Below are 18,672 nucleotides of genomic sequence, written 5' to 3'. Positions count from 1 at the left end.
TAATCCAACTTCTAATAAACTGTATTGAAAAAGGTATCTTTTTTTAAACAATCTGCTTTTCCCTTATCAAGAAACTTTGTTTCCTCAAGTGAATAATTTCTGGGAAAGTCACATTAATAAGTAAAAATAAGTGCAAACAATTTATTTTGAAATGATGATTCATATTGTTTATTAGCAGCAATCAAATATTTGAGCATAATGCTTCATGTAATTATGAGAACAGTTTTGGCTGAGATGATGCAATTAAAGCTAGCTAGTTAACTCTTAACTTCTAGTACCCCAAATAGTTAAGAGTATACTGAAATAAGTAAAAGTGATTGACTGGTTCTCTATTGCTCTGTGTGAAACTTGGCCCTTAACTGTTGTCAGTTAACTAGCATAACTCCTCTCAAAAAGTTGTTTCTTGGCCCCAATAAGGTAGGGAAGTCACTGTCTCAGTCTAATGTTATTTTCATCTTGGTGGTGTGTTACTTAAAAGAAGTATTGCTAGGGCTTCCCTGGTGGCGCAGTGGTTGAGAGTCCGCCTGCTGATGCAGGGGACACTGGTTCGTGCCCCGATCCGGGAAGATCCCACATGCCAAGGAGTGGCTAGGCCCGTGAGCCATGGGCGCTGAGCCTGCGCATCCGGAGACTGTGCTCCGCAACGGGAGAGGCCACAACAGTGAGAGGCCCGCGTACCGCAAAACAAACAAACAAACAAAAGAAAGAAGTATAGCTAGTGAACCTCCTCCTAAGGTTCACTCACCCTTAGTTTTCTCCTTTGAGAAAACTCAACATCTAGAAGCCCAAGGCTTCCAAGATGGTTGTACTTCCCAACCCACCTTTCAACTGTTATGTTGACATAAGAAGGGAGAAAACTATGTCTAAAACCTTCTACACCTCCCCTGAAGATCTAGAATTTAAAGGTTCCAAGCCGAGTGCTGGAAATAAATATTCTATGTCATGCGGTGTTCACTTGTCCTGTGTGAACTATTCTTTATGCCATTCAGAACCTCAGGATTTAATACAGAGGAGAATCATACCTCAATTCCTCCATTTGAAAGGAATTCTATACACCCTTTTACTACTGAACTTTTGGAATATACCCTCTATGAAATTTGAGGAAATTTCATGGAGAGAAAAAACTGGAAGTATAAAGGAGAGATATTTATATTCTAGGATGATTTATTATCCAAGATGATAGACAAAAGGAAACATTAAAATTCTAAAAGGGAATACTCCAACTAAAAAGAAGCTACATTTCTTGTAGCTATTGGAATACACTAGTAGCAACGACGACATCCATTCTGACCAAAGAATGAACATACCTCAAGGCAATCTATCACACATTTTTATTTGACAGCATTAGGCTTTGAACAATAAGATAATATAATTTAAGAAACAAACACGTCATCATTTACCTTAGTCAATAACCAGTGACGGGACTTCCCTGGTGGCACAGTGGTTAAGAATCTGCCTGCCAATGCAGGGGACATAGGTTTGAGCCCTGGTCCAGGAAGATCCCACATGACGTGGAGCAACTAATCCCGGGCGCCACAACTACTGAGCCTGCGCTCTAAAGCCCGCAAGCCACAACTACTGAGCAGATGTACCACAACTACTGAAGCCCGCGCGCCTAGAGCCCATGCTCCACAACAGGAGGAGCCACCGCAATGAGAAGCCCGTGCACTGAAACGAAGAGTAGCCCCAGCTCACCACAACTAGAGAAAGCCCACGCACAGCAACAAAGATCCAATGCAGCCAAAAATATTAAAAAAATAAAAAATAAATAACCAGTGACTTTTCTGTCAAAGAATATAAATCAATTAAAGTACTCAAGGGGCAACTTGGTAGTCTGATCAAACCGACAGTTTGGGAGATGGGGAATATTTTCAAATAAGGAAGAGATGATCAAAATAGCAGATGCTTCTCTATAGATTAAAAGAGTTAGGTATGCCATGATATTTTTATATTCTGAGTTGTCCTGAATGGAAGACCAATTAATAACATGCCTTTAAAATTTCATGTAGATTGGGAGAAGCAAAATTTAAATGAAATGCCTGCTACAGCCTTCTTTTATAGAAAATCCAAATAGCATAGATAAACATCTAGAATAAATATATTAATTCAGGGCCCCTAGTAAATTTCAAAAAAAAAAAAAATGTCCTCCCATATTTCCAAGTCACCAAGAAAGGAGATACACACCCCATTCAGCAAAGCTTCAGAATGCCTGCTCTCCCTTCTCTGGCCACCTTCTGGGGAATATCTCCCTCTCATCATAGTCTCTGTTGAGGTTCAACCTTATGAAGATTCCTAACATCCCCTGCCCTGCCACTACTGACCAAAAAGGAGGTCAATCCATAGGCTTACCCATGACCTACGGCATAAAAAGATGAGCTGAGCTAGTTGGATTCCTTCTTGCAGGAATTTAAACCAGAAAATATTGGGAAAGTAAATCATTTAACTGTGGGAGCAGAAACAGCAAAACAGTAATGTAGAACTGGCTCTTGAACTTTAGTTCGTCTAAAAATTATCTGGGCAGCTTGTTAAAAAAGCAGGCTCCTGTGTCTCATGTCCAGAAATGCTGATTCGGTAAACCCTGGGAGTAAGACTCAGAACCCTTCATTTGTAACAAGTATCTCAAGCAATACTGATATAGGTGGTCTAGAGAGCACATTATGAGTAATACCGATATAGAAAGAACCACAGGAGACAAGCCAAAGTTAGGCACAGGCAAAAATTAAATGCTAGGGAAGCACTGCAGAGAAAGTGGGGAAGTTGAAGAACAGAAGAGAGAGAAGTACTAAAAGTTAATAGTGGAGCCCAATGTCTGGCTTTATCCCAGCGCTTGCTCTGCCTGCAGGAATTGGTTTAACACAGTTCCTGCCTTTCTATAACCAATTAGTTCAGCTTTTCCTGAGTTCTGCATCACATATATCCTTAAATTCCTCATTACTTGAAGTAACTTGACTGCAGCCAAAAGATCTAAATAAAATTCATACATCAAAAGTAGTTTCTCTTTTATGAGACGGAAACGTAAAATAACCAAAACATCTGCTCCTGAAATTAAGAATGGGAAACATAAAATCTTCAGACACCTCAGTTTCAAATTAATGTCTCTACCCAAGACCATTATCTGTAAGAGCTTCACCTAGTGATATCAATGACATTTTGCTTCTCTAAAACACTGAATATTGCTGACCACACTCCTCTTACTAAAAACTCCCTTCTTTAAATGCAGCAATATCATTCTTTATAGTCTCCCCATTACTGTATATATATGTTTGCTTTTTAAAAAATAAATTTATTTACTTATTTTTGGCTGCATTGGGTTTTCGTTGCTGCTCGCGGGCTTTCTCTAGTTGCGGGGAGCGGGGGCTACTCTTTGTTGCGGTGCACGGGCTTCTCATTGCGGTGGCTTCTCTTGTGGAGCACGGGCTCTAGGCACGCGGGCTTCAGTAGTTGTGGCTCGCAGGCTCTAGAGCACAGGCTCAGTAGTTGTGGCGCACGGGCTTAGCTGCTCTGCAGCATGTGGGATCTTCCTGGATCAGGGCTTGTACCCGTGTCCCCTGCATTGGCAGGTGGATTCTTAACCTCTGTGCCACCAGGGAAGTCATACACACACACACACACACACACACAATTTTAAAGAAACCCAAGTGGGGAATCTGAGCAAAGGGAAAGTAAGGGTTGCATAATAACAAAATTGTAGATAGGGTCAATATACAAAAATTCATTTAACTGGTCTTATAAAGTTGCTGGAGATGAATAGCAAATCTGACTCTATGCTTATTAGCAGCCAGTCTCAAATTGGAGGGAAAAACCATCAGTTCAAGCACAGGGTCAATAAGATAAAAAAAAAATCAATTATTTATGAGAATCACTGCTTGTCTCGACACTGAAGACTACTAGAAAGTTTCCATAATTTCTCGTCAAAGGGGTATCGTGCAATGTTGTAGATAATGTTCTCAAAAATAGTCCATAGCAGCACTACAGTAAATTTTATCTGGTTGAGTTTTTCACGACATGTCTAATAGTGCAAATGTCAAGGAGAAATAGAGGAGAAGCAATTTTATAAAGTCCAAAACTATATACAAGTTTATTTAGGTTTACAGATTTCTGATAGTCTGGTTTAATTTAGGAGTAAAATTTATAAATCTACAGAATGGATAGGATGTTTGTCCTTCAAGCAACTCCTAACAAATATTATGTCTTGTAACTCCTATTAGATTTTGATAAGCAACTCTTCATAAATATTATTTCTTTTACCTTCTGATGACATTTTGGTGAGCAAACAATTTAAGGTGGCATTCCATGGTAAAATAATTTGAGTATAGATAATTTGTGTTGTCAATTTTAAAGGTAGTGGGTAATGTGCCTTCCATTTTTATATCTTGCCTATCCTTTATAGCAAAGCTACTCCAAAGAATTACCCATGTTCAATGTCTTTACTTCCTCACCATGCATTATCTCCCTAATCTATACAATCAGGCTTCTATCCCTTATCAGGCCGCTGAAATTATTCTTGCTAAATCACTAATTATCTCTGTTTTGCGTCTTAGATATTTAACACCCAGCCTCTAACCCTTCCTGTCCTCTGAAACTCTCCCCTCAACTTCCGTGACACAACTACTTTCCAGCTTCTCTGGCAATACCTTTTCAAGCTCTACTTCTTCTTCTACCCCTCAAATTTCTATGTCTCAAGACTCTCTCCATCCTTAGCTCTTTGCTTTTCTTACTTTATATGGTCTCCCTGTGTGATTTCATTTACTTTGTGGACTCAATTATAATTTATAATCATATGATTCTATTCTATTTGTAGCCTTTATCTCTCTGCCAGCTCCAAACCATACATCCAACAGTATACCAAGTATTTCCGCCCTATTGTCACACAGACACTGCAAATCTAACATGTTCAAACCTGAAATCATCCTCTCCTCTTCCTCATCCCAATCTGCAACTTCTCTGATATCTCCTGGTCCGGGATGATCCCAGATGCCATGGAGCAACTAAGCCCGTGTGTCACAACTACTGAGCCTGTGCTCTAGAGCCTGCAAGGCACTGAGCCCGCGTGCCTAGAGCTGTGCTCCACAACAAGAGAAGCCACCGCAGTGAGAAGCCCGTGCACTGCAAAGAAGGGTAGCCCCCGCTCGCTGCAACTAGAGAAAGCCTGTGCGCAGCAATGAAGACCCACAGCAGCCAAACATAAATAAATAAATTTATTTAAAAAAACTGCAGATTCTTAAAGTTATGAATGACTAGGTTCAAACCCCTTCTCTGCCACTGACTTAATCCATCATACCACTGAATGACCAAGAGCAAGTTACTTAAACCTCAATTTTCTCATCTCTAAAACTGAGGTAACACTGTTCACTACCACATACCACTGTTAAGAGAATTAAAAAATGTCAAGTGCTTACTTAAGGGTGTTGCAGATGGTAAGAACTCAACTGACCAGTATTTTATTTATTTATATTTTTACTTAGTTAACGCACACTAAAGCTTCAAGATTCAGCTTAAGCATTATCTCTTAAAGAAAATCTGATCCTCTAGATTGGTTTGGATATCCTTTCTTCTTTACTTTTATGACACTCAGAATATCTAAAAAGTAAGTATAACACTGCATTGATCTGTTTTTCCTCTTTAGACCTCTTAAAACAGCAGTCCCCAACCTTTCTGGCACCAGGGACCCGTCTCGTGGAAGACAATTTTTCCACAGACGAGGAGGGCGGGGGTGTGTGTGTGGGGATGGTTCAGGTGGTAGTGCATACGATGAGGAGTTATGGGGAGCGGCAGATGAAGCTTCGCTCCCTCACCCACCCACCACTCACCCCCTGCTGTGTGGCCCCATAATGGTCCGTGGTCCAGGGGTTGGGGACCCCTGTCTTAAAAGACAGAATTTTTTCCTACTTTGTTTCTCCAATGCCCACCAGAGTGACTGACACATACAGAGCAGATGTACAGTAGCATCTTGCCATGGAACTAAGTGAATAGGCCATTTAGAACACATCTGATACCCCTACACTAAACTGAAAAGCTTTAACCAGAACAGAACACATGTATAGTCTAGCCTGGTAGAGTAATCTTCCAGGATTTAATAGCATATGTCTCTAGGCATAGAGACATAGTTTCTGAGCCAAATACACAATTTCAAAGCCATTTTGTTCTGACTGTAGAATCAGGAAGCATTATAAAGTATAAATACAAATCACAGGCAGTCACTTATAAATTGTCTTTTTGGAACTGAACTACATTCTGTATTAAATTCTAAATCACACTGGAAAACCAAAAACATATAATTATTTTGCAGACTAGGTAAAATTACTCAGCAGAAAATTTCCTACATCTTGGTAGATCTCCATCACCAGTCAATTCTCAGTAAGGAAGTTATGGCAACAATAAATACAAGTAACTCAGACTTAACTGGAAATAATCATCTCAGATAAGAAAAACAATATCCTTTTACAAACTATGCCAAGAACCTTCAGCCAAGTTCAAAAGCCATGACTGTCAACACCATTTCACTAAACTGAAATTTCAAACCTAAGAGCAAAAACAATAGAGAATCAAGTAAGATAACATATGCAAGTGCTTTGTAGACCATAAAACTATACAAACATAAGTTACCACTACTAAATACTTTATTACATTTTCATTATCTAAGAATTTATTTCTTCCAAGAAACTTCAATATTTTGTATACCAATCTCATCTTACCTATTTTCTTTTTTTGTTGTCGACCAGCTGACTCCGTTATTGTTTCCTTCTTCTTTTCCACTGTAAACAACATAGTAACACAGTAAAAATTAATTATGCATTACACAAAAGAAACAAAGGATGTTTTACCACAGCTGAACCAATGAAAGAAGCTTACAAGATAGTTACATGCGGCCTTTGATTATGGTCATGGTTAACTGGTATGCTCCCACACCTGCTGACAGTAAAAGGTAGACACAATATTCTAAAAATAAAACAGCAATATTGTAAGCATCATTAATTAAATACCCATAAAGGACTTTATAAACACAAAGTCACAATCAAAACTGAGATGATTTTCAGACCATTAGCTGTGGATGATTGCCTTAGGTAGAGTCTAAGCACAATTTTAAAATTCTGCTCTCAGGTGATTAATTGTAGTGCCATTCTCATATTCACCATAGAAGGTGGGCATTCATTCATTCAGTTATTGGTTGCCTAAGTTAACAGGCACCATTCTAGGTAAATAAAAAGATAAACATGATCCTTGCCCTCTAAAAAGCAATTTAGTGAGGGCACATAATCAAGTAACAATTATAGTATAGAAAAATGGCAACACATGCACAGGGTAGGAAGATCAGGAGAGCCAAAAAAGCTAAGACCAATTTTTTTTGAGGCTTTTCAATTAATATAACAATACAGTAAGTTTTGAAGAATAGTGTTAACGTATTTATATTTAATATTTACTATCTTTAATCACCTATGAATGGACTAGCAGTAGACACACCAAAAATTACCTTTACTCTATTTACATTATCTGTTTCTTATATTATCTTAGTATACTTCCTTTACTAGCAAATAGTACAGCACATGTATTATTTCTAAAAGCTGCATTAAAGAGAATTGGCAGGTAGGAATCTTTCCCTTAGTATATTAAGTATGCCGAATTCTAAAAGCAAAATTGGTGTTACTCCTTTATCAAAGAGATGTAAAATTCAATGTAACTCCACTATTACAAATAAAATGGTAAAGTTCTGACTATAATAAAATGTGTGTGTGTGAATTGGGTGTCTAAGTGACAGGTACTGTTCTAGGTAGATAAAAAGATAAAACATGACATATATAGGGGGAAAAAAGAGGGTTTTTTTTTTTGTTTGGCCACACCAGGCGGCATATAGGATCATAGTTCCCTGACCAGGGATCTAACCCATGTGCCCTGCAGTGGAAGCCTGGAGTCTTAACCACTGGACCACGAGGGAAGTCCTAAGACAGAGATTTACAATGAACTACTAGTATGAGATCATAAAAGGAAATTAAATCAAATTCTACAAGATGTTACAGAAATAACATTTTAAAAGACAAAATGGACAGAAACATTGATGCTTTATTCTTTATCATTATTATTAACCAAAGAAACAAAAAATATTTCTTTCCCACCTCAGAAGGACTATAACACAGCCACTTGGCATTTAACCACGACTGCATAAAAAACAAGGGGAAAAAAAAAAGTCAGAAGGCTAGAGAATAGAAACATAAGATGATACAATGAACATTAACCTGATCTTCTAGCACACTGGATTAAGACTAGATAAATCTTTTCTAGGGATAATATAAATTAACCTAATGTTTTTTTAACCTCATGAAGTTGTGAAGAATCTCTTTTTGCTGATATTTATTCACCAGAACCTAACCCCATAACAAGAAATGGAGATACTGGACTTCCCTGGTGGCGCAGTGGTTAAGAATCCGCCTGCCAATGCAGGGGACATGGGTTCGAGCCCTGGTCCGGGAAGATCCCACATGCCGCAGGGCAACTAAGCCCGTGCGCCACAACTACCGAGACTGCGCTCTAGAGCCCACGAGCCACAACTATTGAGCCCGCGTGCCACAACTACTGAAGCCCACGTGCCTAGAGCCCGTGCTCTGCAACAAGAGAAGCCACCACAATGAGAAGCACGCGCACCACAACTAAGAGTAGCCCCTGCTCGCAGCAACTAGAGAAAGCCTGCACACAGCAATGAAGACCCAAGGCAGCCAAAAATAAATAAATAAATTAATTAATTAATTTAAAAAAATAAAGGGAGATCCTCCTCTAAAAAAGAAAAAGAAAAGAAATGGAGATATCAGACTTGACAAAAATAAAAGATGTCTACTATGAAACACATTTTTTGCCCATGACCTGGTATTGCTGCGTTCTGAATTAGAGTTGTCAGTTTATAAATTACTCTAAAAGCTTTATCCTGTTGCACTGTAAACTAAAGAAATACTTCATACTTTACAATAATTTGTACTTAATAAATGCTCTCAAATAAATAATTTTGTTACAAGAATCCAATTACATATAGTACTTTAATCCTTATCATTTACTTTCATTGGTCTACATTATTAAAGTGACACAACGAAAAAAGACTTACTGACATTTAGAGCACACTCATGAGTCTAGTGACCACCTAAATCAAACAGCTTGGTACCTTTATGAAAGCATCTTTTGTCAAAGGCCCCACCACAATAGGACAGCTTTGTAGGTAACACCAGTATTCTCCAAATAATGCCTCGGATCAGATCTGCTCAAGATATGAAATCTACACCTAATTCTGATTCAAATATATTTATATTTCTTTGTATTCCTCAAAAACCCTACAAGTTTTTTTTGAGGTTTTAATCATTTTATTTTTTTCATTTCATTTTATTCTTTTACATTTTGAGCCTGTGCTTCCCATTGCTTTATTACAGAACAAAGAGTAGATGAAATAGCAAGGTTTCCTTTCAGTTTGGTTTATTACTATTGATTGGTTTGTTCACTGAAACGTGTGAAAATACACTTTAGTCACCTTAAATTCATTATTAGCTATCAAAGTCCAAAATGTACTGATTGATTCAAAATTGTTTCAACAGACAGAAAATTTCTACTTTTTCAACTGTGGCTGCCTACTTATTTATACTCATAAAGGATTTTTGTTTGCCTGAGGTTGTGAATAGATTAGATTTTTATATAAGTTTAAAATATTAGGTAGTAACTATTTTAATAGTCTACAAGTTGGTGATCATCCAATGAGAGTTGTCACTGAAAAACATTTTAAAGAACAGATATATGTATATGTATAACTGAAATACTTTGCTGTACACCTGAAAGTAACATAATGTTGTTAATCAACTATACTCCAGTACAAAATAGTTTAAAAAAAAAAAAAGTAAAACACTCATTTATTTTAAAGAGTCAGTTTTAAAGATAAGCAATGGTCTTATGCTTGCCCCCACTCCCTATTTCCTTCATTTCAAAGAGCAACCACTTTTACCTCTTTTAGCTGATTATTTTGATATTTACCCCTATATCCTTTTTTTTTTTTTTTTTTTTTTTTTTTGGCAGCACCGGTGGCTTGTGGGATCTCAGTTCCCCGACCAGGGACTGAACCCAGGCCATGGCAGTGAAAGCACCGAATCCTAACCACTAGACCACCAAGGAACTCCCATGAAGTTTTTTTTTTTTTCTTTTAACCCCTATATCTTGAAATAAGCTAGTTACATCATAAAATCCATTGATATAGTTGTAATTTTGGTTAAATGTGAGTTCAACATTTACAAAATTATGACCATGAAAATACTGTTCACAGGTAATTTATGTAGCAAACAATTTAACTTCCTGCAAGTTTTTCCTAGATTTACGGCATTTTAAAATGTTTGGTTGTCTCCGTACTTATCAATAATTCAGCCCCAAATTCTTAGTTAGCTGTCTAAATCTTTCCTGTACAAAGTCAGATCATTACACATTATAAATTTTCCTGAAGAAGTTTCTCCTAGCACCCTCTTACAAGCTCAGCCTGGTGCACAGCCGACATTCCTAAGAATATCAGATCTAAATCTGCCTTCATCATCGTCCGGGCGATTCCCTTCACCTGAGTCCTGTGTTGGAGCTCCTGTTTCCTGGAGTTCATATCTTCCTTTTTTTTTTGGTTTACTCATTTGTCTTGGTGTAGTGTATTTTCCAATAGTTGGCTGAGATAAAATTTTTTAAGGGCTTGCATATCGGATAACTTCCTCAAAGGATCCTTTATGTCTGATATGTTTTTATTTCTGTCATTTCCATGTGACACTTTTTTATAGTTTCCATCTCCTGAAAATCCCCATCTGTTCATGCATATTGTCTACATTTTCCACTAGATCCTTTAACATGTTAATCATAGTTATGTACAAGTTCTATGCCTGGGCCATCTCTCTCTTTTTTTTTTCTTTTTTTCTTTGGTCACACTGCACAGCTTGAGGGATCTTAGCTCCCCAACGAGGGACTGAACCCGTGTCCCCTGCAGTGGAAGCGTGGAGTCCTAACCACTGGACCACCAGGGAATTCCCATGGGCCATCTATAAATTTGGTCCCTACAAACTTTTCTTGCCTGGATCCATATGAAATTTTGAACACAGAATGTCAGAAGGGATTATGTTTGCAATTAAGACGTTTGTTCAAAGAGGGAATTTACCTTATTTCTTCCTATTAAATATCCCATGCTAAATAATAGTTATCCATTTGATTACAAATATCTAGAAGACAGTATCTATGCCCGTTCATTGTGTACTGCACTCATCATGGTGACCTCTACAGCGAGCAATCATGTGTCAACTGATCATATAAATGAAAATAATACATGCTTACTGAGTTCTTGTGTTTTTTTTTTAATTGAAGTATAGTTGATTTACAATGTTGTGTGAATTTCTGGTGTACAGGAAAGTGATTCAGTTATACATATATACATAAGTTCTTTTGCAGATTCTTCTCCATTATAGTTTACTACAAGCTATTGAATATAGTTCCCTGTGCTATATAGTAGTACCTCGCTGTTTATGTATTTTATATATAGTAGTTTGTATCTTCTAATCCCAAACTCCTAATTTATCCCTCCCCCGACCCTTCCCTTTTGCTAATCATAAATCTGTTTTCTATGTCTGTGCATGTTCACTGAGTTTCGATAGATTACCTGAAATAGAGGACCTAAGACCATAAGAAATGCCATGAGACATTCCAATCGTCACCAACCTACCTCATACTTATCTTCAAAGCAAGCACATTAGTCAATTATATTAAAAAATACAACCATGGAAGCTTTGCCTGGCAACTATTACTTTGAATTTAGGTGTCAGGTGAAGGAGACTTAACTTCTATAATACAGATAACTAGAAACAAGGCAATTAGTTGTGGATACTAAGGAAGCCCAAAATTTACAGAGCAAATTCATATAAGTATTTAAGGTATGAGAATATTAATCCAAACAAATTAGAAACTAAAGGTGTTTTGTATTTCATAAGACTACTCCATGATACATGTGATATGAAATTTGTCTTTGGATGCCACTGCATGCTGGCTAACTAGTTTATGATCATAGCAGAACAATTCCTCACAAAGAATACATGTGATGTTATGTGATAGAGATCATTTATTCTTTAAGCTATTCCACATGCTTTTATCAAGTAGTGAATCTGTGCCAGGACCTGTGTTAAGTGCTAGAGACACAAGGGCCTTTGCCCTCATAGAAATTACAGTTGAGTTGGGGAGAGGACATTATTTGAATAATAATCATACATAGAAAAAATTGTAATTATGATAAGTTCTCTAAGGAGAAGTATCTGGATAAATTAAGGTCCATGATCTAAAGATTTGATCCTGCTGGGGAGACTAAATAAGGCTTTGAGATCTGAAGAATGACTAGGAGTTTATTAGACAAATGAGAAGGGAAAATTATTCCAGACAGAGGAAAAAGTAGATACAAAAGCCCAGCTCCACAGTAGGAAAAAGCAAGATTAGTTCAGAGGATGGCTAGAGAATAGAAAGGAGGGAAAAACATGACGCAGATGTGGTCAGAGAGGGAGAGAGGGAGGTACCCGACCACGCTAGACCTTGTAGGACACACCTTTGTCCTCAAAGCAATGGGAAGAAATTGAGTGTTTTAAGAAGGGCAAATAACACAATCAGATTTGTGTTTTGAAAAACTACTCCAGGTGTTACTGAACAGAATAAATTTGAGTGGCTGCAGGTGGAGCAATGAGGAGTCTATCACAGTAAATCAAATGAAATGTGATAGAAGTTTAGGCTAAGTGATGGTGGTGGAAATGAAGAGATGTGGAAAGACTGAAAACTCTTCAGGAGGACAACAGGATCAGGGCTTGAGAGTGGACTGCACATACAGGGAGATAGAAGGAAGTATTTGAATCAACAATTATTTATTAGACATTTCCCATGTGCCAGTCACTTTTCTAGGTGCATGGGATACATCAGTAAACAACAACGATAAAAAAAAAAAAAGAACCCTGCCCTAGTGAAGCGTTCATTGTAGCAGATGAATGAAAACAAAACAAAACAGCAGGATAAGGAAGATGAGGAGCGGCAGTGGTACAGGAGGTAGGCTAACTGCAGTTTTAAATAGGGTGGTCAAGTTAAGACTCACTGAGGTGAGCTGTGAACAAAGATTTGAAGAAGATACAAGGGTTAGGTAAACAGATATCACAGAGAAGAACATTCTAGGTAGAGGGAACAGCCATTAGATAGGTCCCAGGAGTGAGGCTGATGTGTAATAAGGAACAGCAGACAGGTCAGTGAGGGTGGAGCAGAGTGAATGAGAGGGAAAGAAGATCAGAGCCGTAACAGGGGACCTCTGTAGGCCACTGTAAAAACTTTGGCTTTTCCTCCGAATTAAAATGGGACACCATCACAGAGTTATGAGCAGAGAAGGGACATGATCTGATATACTTATTTTTTTTTATTTTTTATTTTTTGCGGTACGCGGGCCTCTCACTGTTGTGGCCTCTCCCGTTACGGGGCACAGGCTCCGGATGCGCAGGCTCAGTGGCCATGGCTCACAGGCCCAGCCGCTCTGCGGCATGTGGGATCTTCCTGGACCAGGGCACAAACCCGTGTCCCCTGCATCGGTAGGTGGACTCTCAACCACTGCGCCACCAGGGAAGCCCCTGATGTACTTTAAAAAGATTATTCTGGCTGCTATCTTGGGAACAGATTACAGGGAAACACAACCACTTGTTGGAGGCTATCACAATAATTCATGCAAAGGATGATGGTGGCTTGGACTATGGTAGTTAGCAGTGGAGGTGATGTAAAGTGGGCAGATTCTGGATATATTTGAAGGCAGCCCAACAGTACTGGATGTGGGCTGTGAGAGAAGAGTCAAAGATAACTACACAAGGATTATGTCCTTATGTCCTACACAAGTACAGGATTAACACTGACCAAGACACTGTGATGGCTACTAATGTAGCAGGCTTGGAAGTGAGGAACAGTGTTCAATTTGGACAGGTTGGGTTTGATATATACATTAGACATTCCAGTGGAATTAACAAGTTGATAGTTGGATATTTGAATCTTGCATTAGCAGAGAGGGCTAAGGATATAAATTTGGGGGTCACTGGCAAATAGAGCACATGAATGAGTTCATTAAGGGAGTATAGAGGAAAAAAAATAAATTTTGAGTCACTCCCCACAACAGGAGGTCAAGAAGAGGAACCAAAAAGGAAACTACAAAAGAACGACCAATTGACAAGGTAAGCGCAAAACCAAGAGAGTGTGGTGTCCTGAAAGCCAAATGAAGAAAGTATAGTAAGGTTTCTGGCTTGCACCATTGGAAGCAAGGAAGTACCATTCACCGAATAGGGAAATACTGGAAAGGGATCACATCTGTGAAGGTAAAGATAATGAGTTTGGTTTTAAATATGTTGAGGTGCATTAACAACATTGAATAAATGAAGGAACAGTAAACCGTAACTTAAAAGGCCTGAATTTGGTTTCTAATTCTTTCTTTGCTCTGAGACATTAATACATCATTTAACCTTTCTGAGTCTCAGTCTCCTTTTCTAGAAAAGGAAAATAATTTTACACAACTGACCACAAATTATTACTATGTGGATATTAGAAATGGGATGTTGTAAGAAAGCAAACTTCAAACTCTTATGAAGACATACAGAAAGTCACAAGACTTTCTGAAGAATACAGAAAGACTTTCTGAAGAATACAGGTGGATATTAGAAATGGGATGTTGTAAGAAAGCAAACTTCAAACTCTTATGAAGACATACAGAAAAGTCATAGAATACAGAAAGTCACAAGAATTTTAAGATGTGAAAGTTAGAGTTAATCTTTATAAGGCAGAAAAGGAGACGGAAAACCAAATCAAGCTTGTAAGGAACCATTCACATTATACCTATAGCAGCCCCCTCAGCTGTATCCTGTGGAATTTCTGTTTTATTTCAAAAACAACAAACTTGACTTGTTCTTAAACTTTTCCTCAAATATTCCTTCAACCATCAGACCCAAATGAAAGTTGGCTTATCCCTGAAGACACCAGTTACCTTGATACCAATCATTATGACCTGTTGTTCTCCAAACACACCTTACTAGTTAAAATTTCCCTTTTTGCACATATGCTATTTCCTTTGCCTGGAACTCCTTCCTCATCTCATCCTCTGTCCAAATTCTAACTACGCATGAAGGACTGCAAGGCTATCTGCATCACAAAGGCTTCCATGGCCCCTCACAACTGAATGGGGTTTCTTCTTTAGAACCACCACAGCACATAAGTACCTCTCTTGTCAGTCACTCCACTGAGGTTTGTATTACATATTCTGCATAAAAGTCTTATATTTCGGGACTTCCCTGGTGGTGCAGTGGTTAAGACTCCACCTGCCAATGCAGGGGACACGGGTTCAAGCCCTAGTCTGGGAAGATCCCACATGCTGCAGAGCAACTAAGCCCGTGTGCCACAACTACTGAGCCTGCGCTCTAGAGCCCGCAAGCCACAACTACTGAGGCTGCGTGCCACAGCTACTGAAGCCTGTGTGCCTAGAGCCCGTGCTCCGCAACGAGAAGCCACCACAATGAGAAGCCTACACACCGCAATGAAGAGTAGTCCCCGCTCGCCGCAGCTAGAGAAAGCCTGCACGCAGCAACGAAGACCCAATGCAGCCAAAAATAAATAAATAAATAAATTTATTAAAAAAAGTTTTCTTTAAAAAATAAATCTTATATTTCTAAACAGACTTCAATTCTAGTCACATTCACCTTTGTATTCCTATGAAGTTTTTACACCAGTTGATGCTCCTAAAATATGTACTGTGAACATGCACTCAGTGAGCCTGATGTATTAAAACTGTTTTTAAAGGATGTTGCCATACTCACTTTTTTTTTTTTATTTTTATTTTTTTTGCGGTACGCGGGCCTCTCACTGTTGTGGCCTCTCCCGTTGCGGAGCACAGGCTCCGGACGCGCAGGCTCAGCGCCCATGGCTCACGGGCCCAACCGCTCCGCGACATGTGGGATCTTCCCAGACCGGGGCACGAACCCGTTGTTCCCTGCATCGGCAGGCGGGCTCTCAACCACTGCGCCACCAGGGAAGCCCCATACTCACATTTTTTACTCTGTTTTTCCACTTCTGCCTTCAGTCTCTTGTACTTGTCTGTCCTGTAAACCAGGACCCAGGTTATACCTGAAACATTAAAAGCAGCATGCTAATAGAGAAATGTTTGAAACGGTCACAACAGCCTTTATTAGTGGTTACCGTTGGATAACAATGGATTTCAATTTTTGCTTTGTATTCACCAATAGTTAACTTTTTTCAAACGTTAAGACAACTGAATCTTCAACCAAAACTGTGACACGATACGAAGGTGTCTTCACAAACACACAAGTGAAACCTCCCCTAGACCGAAGAAACCTCGGCAATCGATTTCACACTACCCCTCCCGCTCCTGGAGGTAAGATTCCCTGGAATGGAGATGAACCCCAATCCCAACCCCGCCAAGGCTCGCGACCTCTCCCTAGGCTCAAGGGACCCAGGGCCTAGGATCCTTCCCTCGGGGACTGATCAAACGTCAGAGAAGCAGCCGCTCTCACCCTCGGCGAGCAGAGCCGTACACACGGAGATAAACACGATGAGCAGCGTGTCTGCGAACATGGTGCTCATCTTGCGCTTCAGTCTCTGCACTCCCACCCGCCAGAGGGGAAGCGCTCGAAAGCCAGGAAAAGTGAAACGAAAACGACTTCCTAGATTTCAAGACAGCCGAGTAACACACCGACACTCTCAGCCTAGAAGCCTCACTTCCGCTTTCTGGGGGCAGCGCCGGAAGTGCTCCTCCTGGCGTGTCGCGCTACCGCGAGAATCCCGCGGAAACCGAGCTGCGTGCCTCTGGGGCTTATGGGCTGGCGCTCAGGCCGAATCTCGCGAGAGTTGGGACTGGAGCCGCTGAAACGGGGTTACGACGGCGGAACGTCGTCCGGTAGCGTTTGCTCGTCGTGGTGGTGGCGTGTTCTTTCTTCTCGACCAGAGTCCACTTGTTTTGACTCGTCTGCATTTCTGTCTCAGTCCCACATCTAAGGTCGAGTAGGTAGTTTAGCCTAGGTTTGCGTAAAGTGGGGAGATTGACTTCGGCACACACGTACCGAATGCCTGTGTTTAGATGCCGGGCCACGGATTTGGGGCGCGAACGTCAATGAATCGTGGGCCGCTGGCTTCCAGGCACTCACATACTAGTAAAAGAGAAAAACTTGTACATACGGTGTGATTGGGGTTTTAATGCTGCGGTGACCCGGTTGAAGGAATGGTCAGAGAAAGCTAGTAGAAGGAATTGAAACAGTCGCTTAGAGAAGTCTGAGTGCTTTTGTAGAAAGCAAAGTCTTTCCAGGCAGAGACACGGTGCTTGAAAATACCCGGTGTGTAATAGAGCAGTGAGCGGTTTGTCTTGAGAAGGGGTCCTAAACCCAAATACCCATCATGGTCAGGTATATTTTACACTGGGTGGGTGTAAGAAAATGGTGGGAGGTACTACGATGAGCAAGGGAGCACTAACTTTATCTGAAGGGAACAATTGCTACATCCAACCAATTTCCCTTGGAGAATGAGCACCCAGTTTCCAATACCTTCCCATTTTTCAAGAAAAACCAAAAATCCTGATTTTATATGAAATTTTAAAAGTTCAGTCTATAAATGCTGGTAACTTATTAAATTTTAAAATGGGTAGAGAAATTGTCTCATTAGCTTGGTTTCAGCCTTTTCAGCTTTTCCAGACTGTGTCTGTGTGAGTGTGTAGGAAAATCCTGGAAGCTGACTGAACTGTTTCCCCTTGACCTGTACTCTCTATCGTTTGTTTTTCTTTTCTCCTAAACTCCAGTGCATTTTATTTATAATTTTCCTATAACACTATATTTGGCCTTTATTAGTTATATGTGCATTTCTTGTCTCCTCTTTACACTTAGTGGCAGAGACCCTGTTTCCTTTTAACAGATATTGAGCTTCTCTTCATGTGTCAGGATCAGTGGTAGGCACTGTTAAGGTTGGGAAGAGTGATTAAGATACTACTACTGACTTCCCTGTAAGTTATACATTATAACAACATATACTAGAGGTGTCAACTGAAAAACATTGCACAACCTGAAAGTTGGGAGTTATATTTTATTCCGCGCAGACTTTCTGAGGCCTTAAGCTCGGGAGGCAGCCTTTCAGCTCTGAGACACTGCTCCAAAGAGGTAAGGGAGGAGCAAGGACATATAGGAGTTTTTGCAACAAAAACCAGGTCGTTGGCAATCAAAAGATTACTGCTAATTGAAGAAAAAACAGACATCTCAAGTTAATGAATTTAGCTGTGTATGGGAAGATGCAAGAGTTTGGGCTTATTGAAATCCTTCCTTTGATACGCACCTTAACTGTCTAGGGCTAGTATCCTGTTTTTTACTCCATCCTGAATCCCCTCAGTATGCATCATTGGGGACAGCTGCAGTGGCTGACAGCTTGGTGACCAGCAGCCTGTTTTTCTCTATCCTGAGTTGCCTCAGGGTTGATGTAGTGGCTGATGGCTTGATGGCCACAATATCCTATGTTTGCTGATATGGCAGGTGACATTTTACATCCACAGAGGTACTCATAAAATGTTATGGGAGCACAGATGAGGGCAAGATTGGTTCTTTCTGGAGGAGTTGGAAAAACTGCATCCCACTTGAACTATTCAACTTCGAT

General features: G+C 39.7%; 1 protein-coding gene across 1 annotated transcript in view; it reads right to left on the bottom strand.

The window, feature by feature from the left end:
* The window catches only part of TMCO1 (transmembrane and coiled-coil domains 1), a 45,695-nt gene extending 28,927 nt beyond the window's left edge, over positions 1-16,768 (bottom strand). Inside the window, exons 1-3 of the mRNA XM_007457389.1 lie at positions 16,557-16,768; positions 16,072-16,149; positions 6,696-6,755 (exon numbers count right to left, since the gene is read on the bottom strand). Of these exons, the coding sequence (XP_007457451.1) occupies positions 6,696-6,755; positions 16,072-16,149; positions 16,557-16,626 (208 nt within the window). The 5' untranslated portion in view covers positions 16,627-16,768. The remainder of the gene's footprint in view (positions 1-6,695; positions 6,756-16,071; positions 16,150-16,556) is intronic.
* Between the last annotated feature and the right edge of the window lie 1,904 nt (positions 16,769-18,672).

Source organism: Lipotes vexillifer, unplaced genomic scaffold (genome assembly GCF_000442215.2).
Source record: "Lipotes vexillifer unplaced genomic scaffold, Lipotes_vexillifer_v1.1 scaffold1048, whole genome shotgun sequence".
Taxonomy (NCBI): domain Eukaryota; kingdom Metazoa; phylum Chordata; class Mammalia; order Artiodactyla; family Lipotidae; genus Lipotes; species Lipotes vexillifer.
This window is presented reverse-complemented; position numbering and strand designations above follow the sequence as displayed.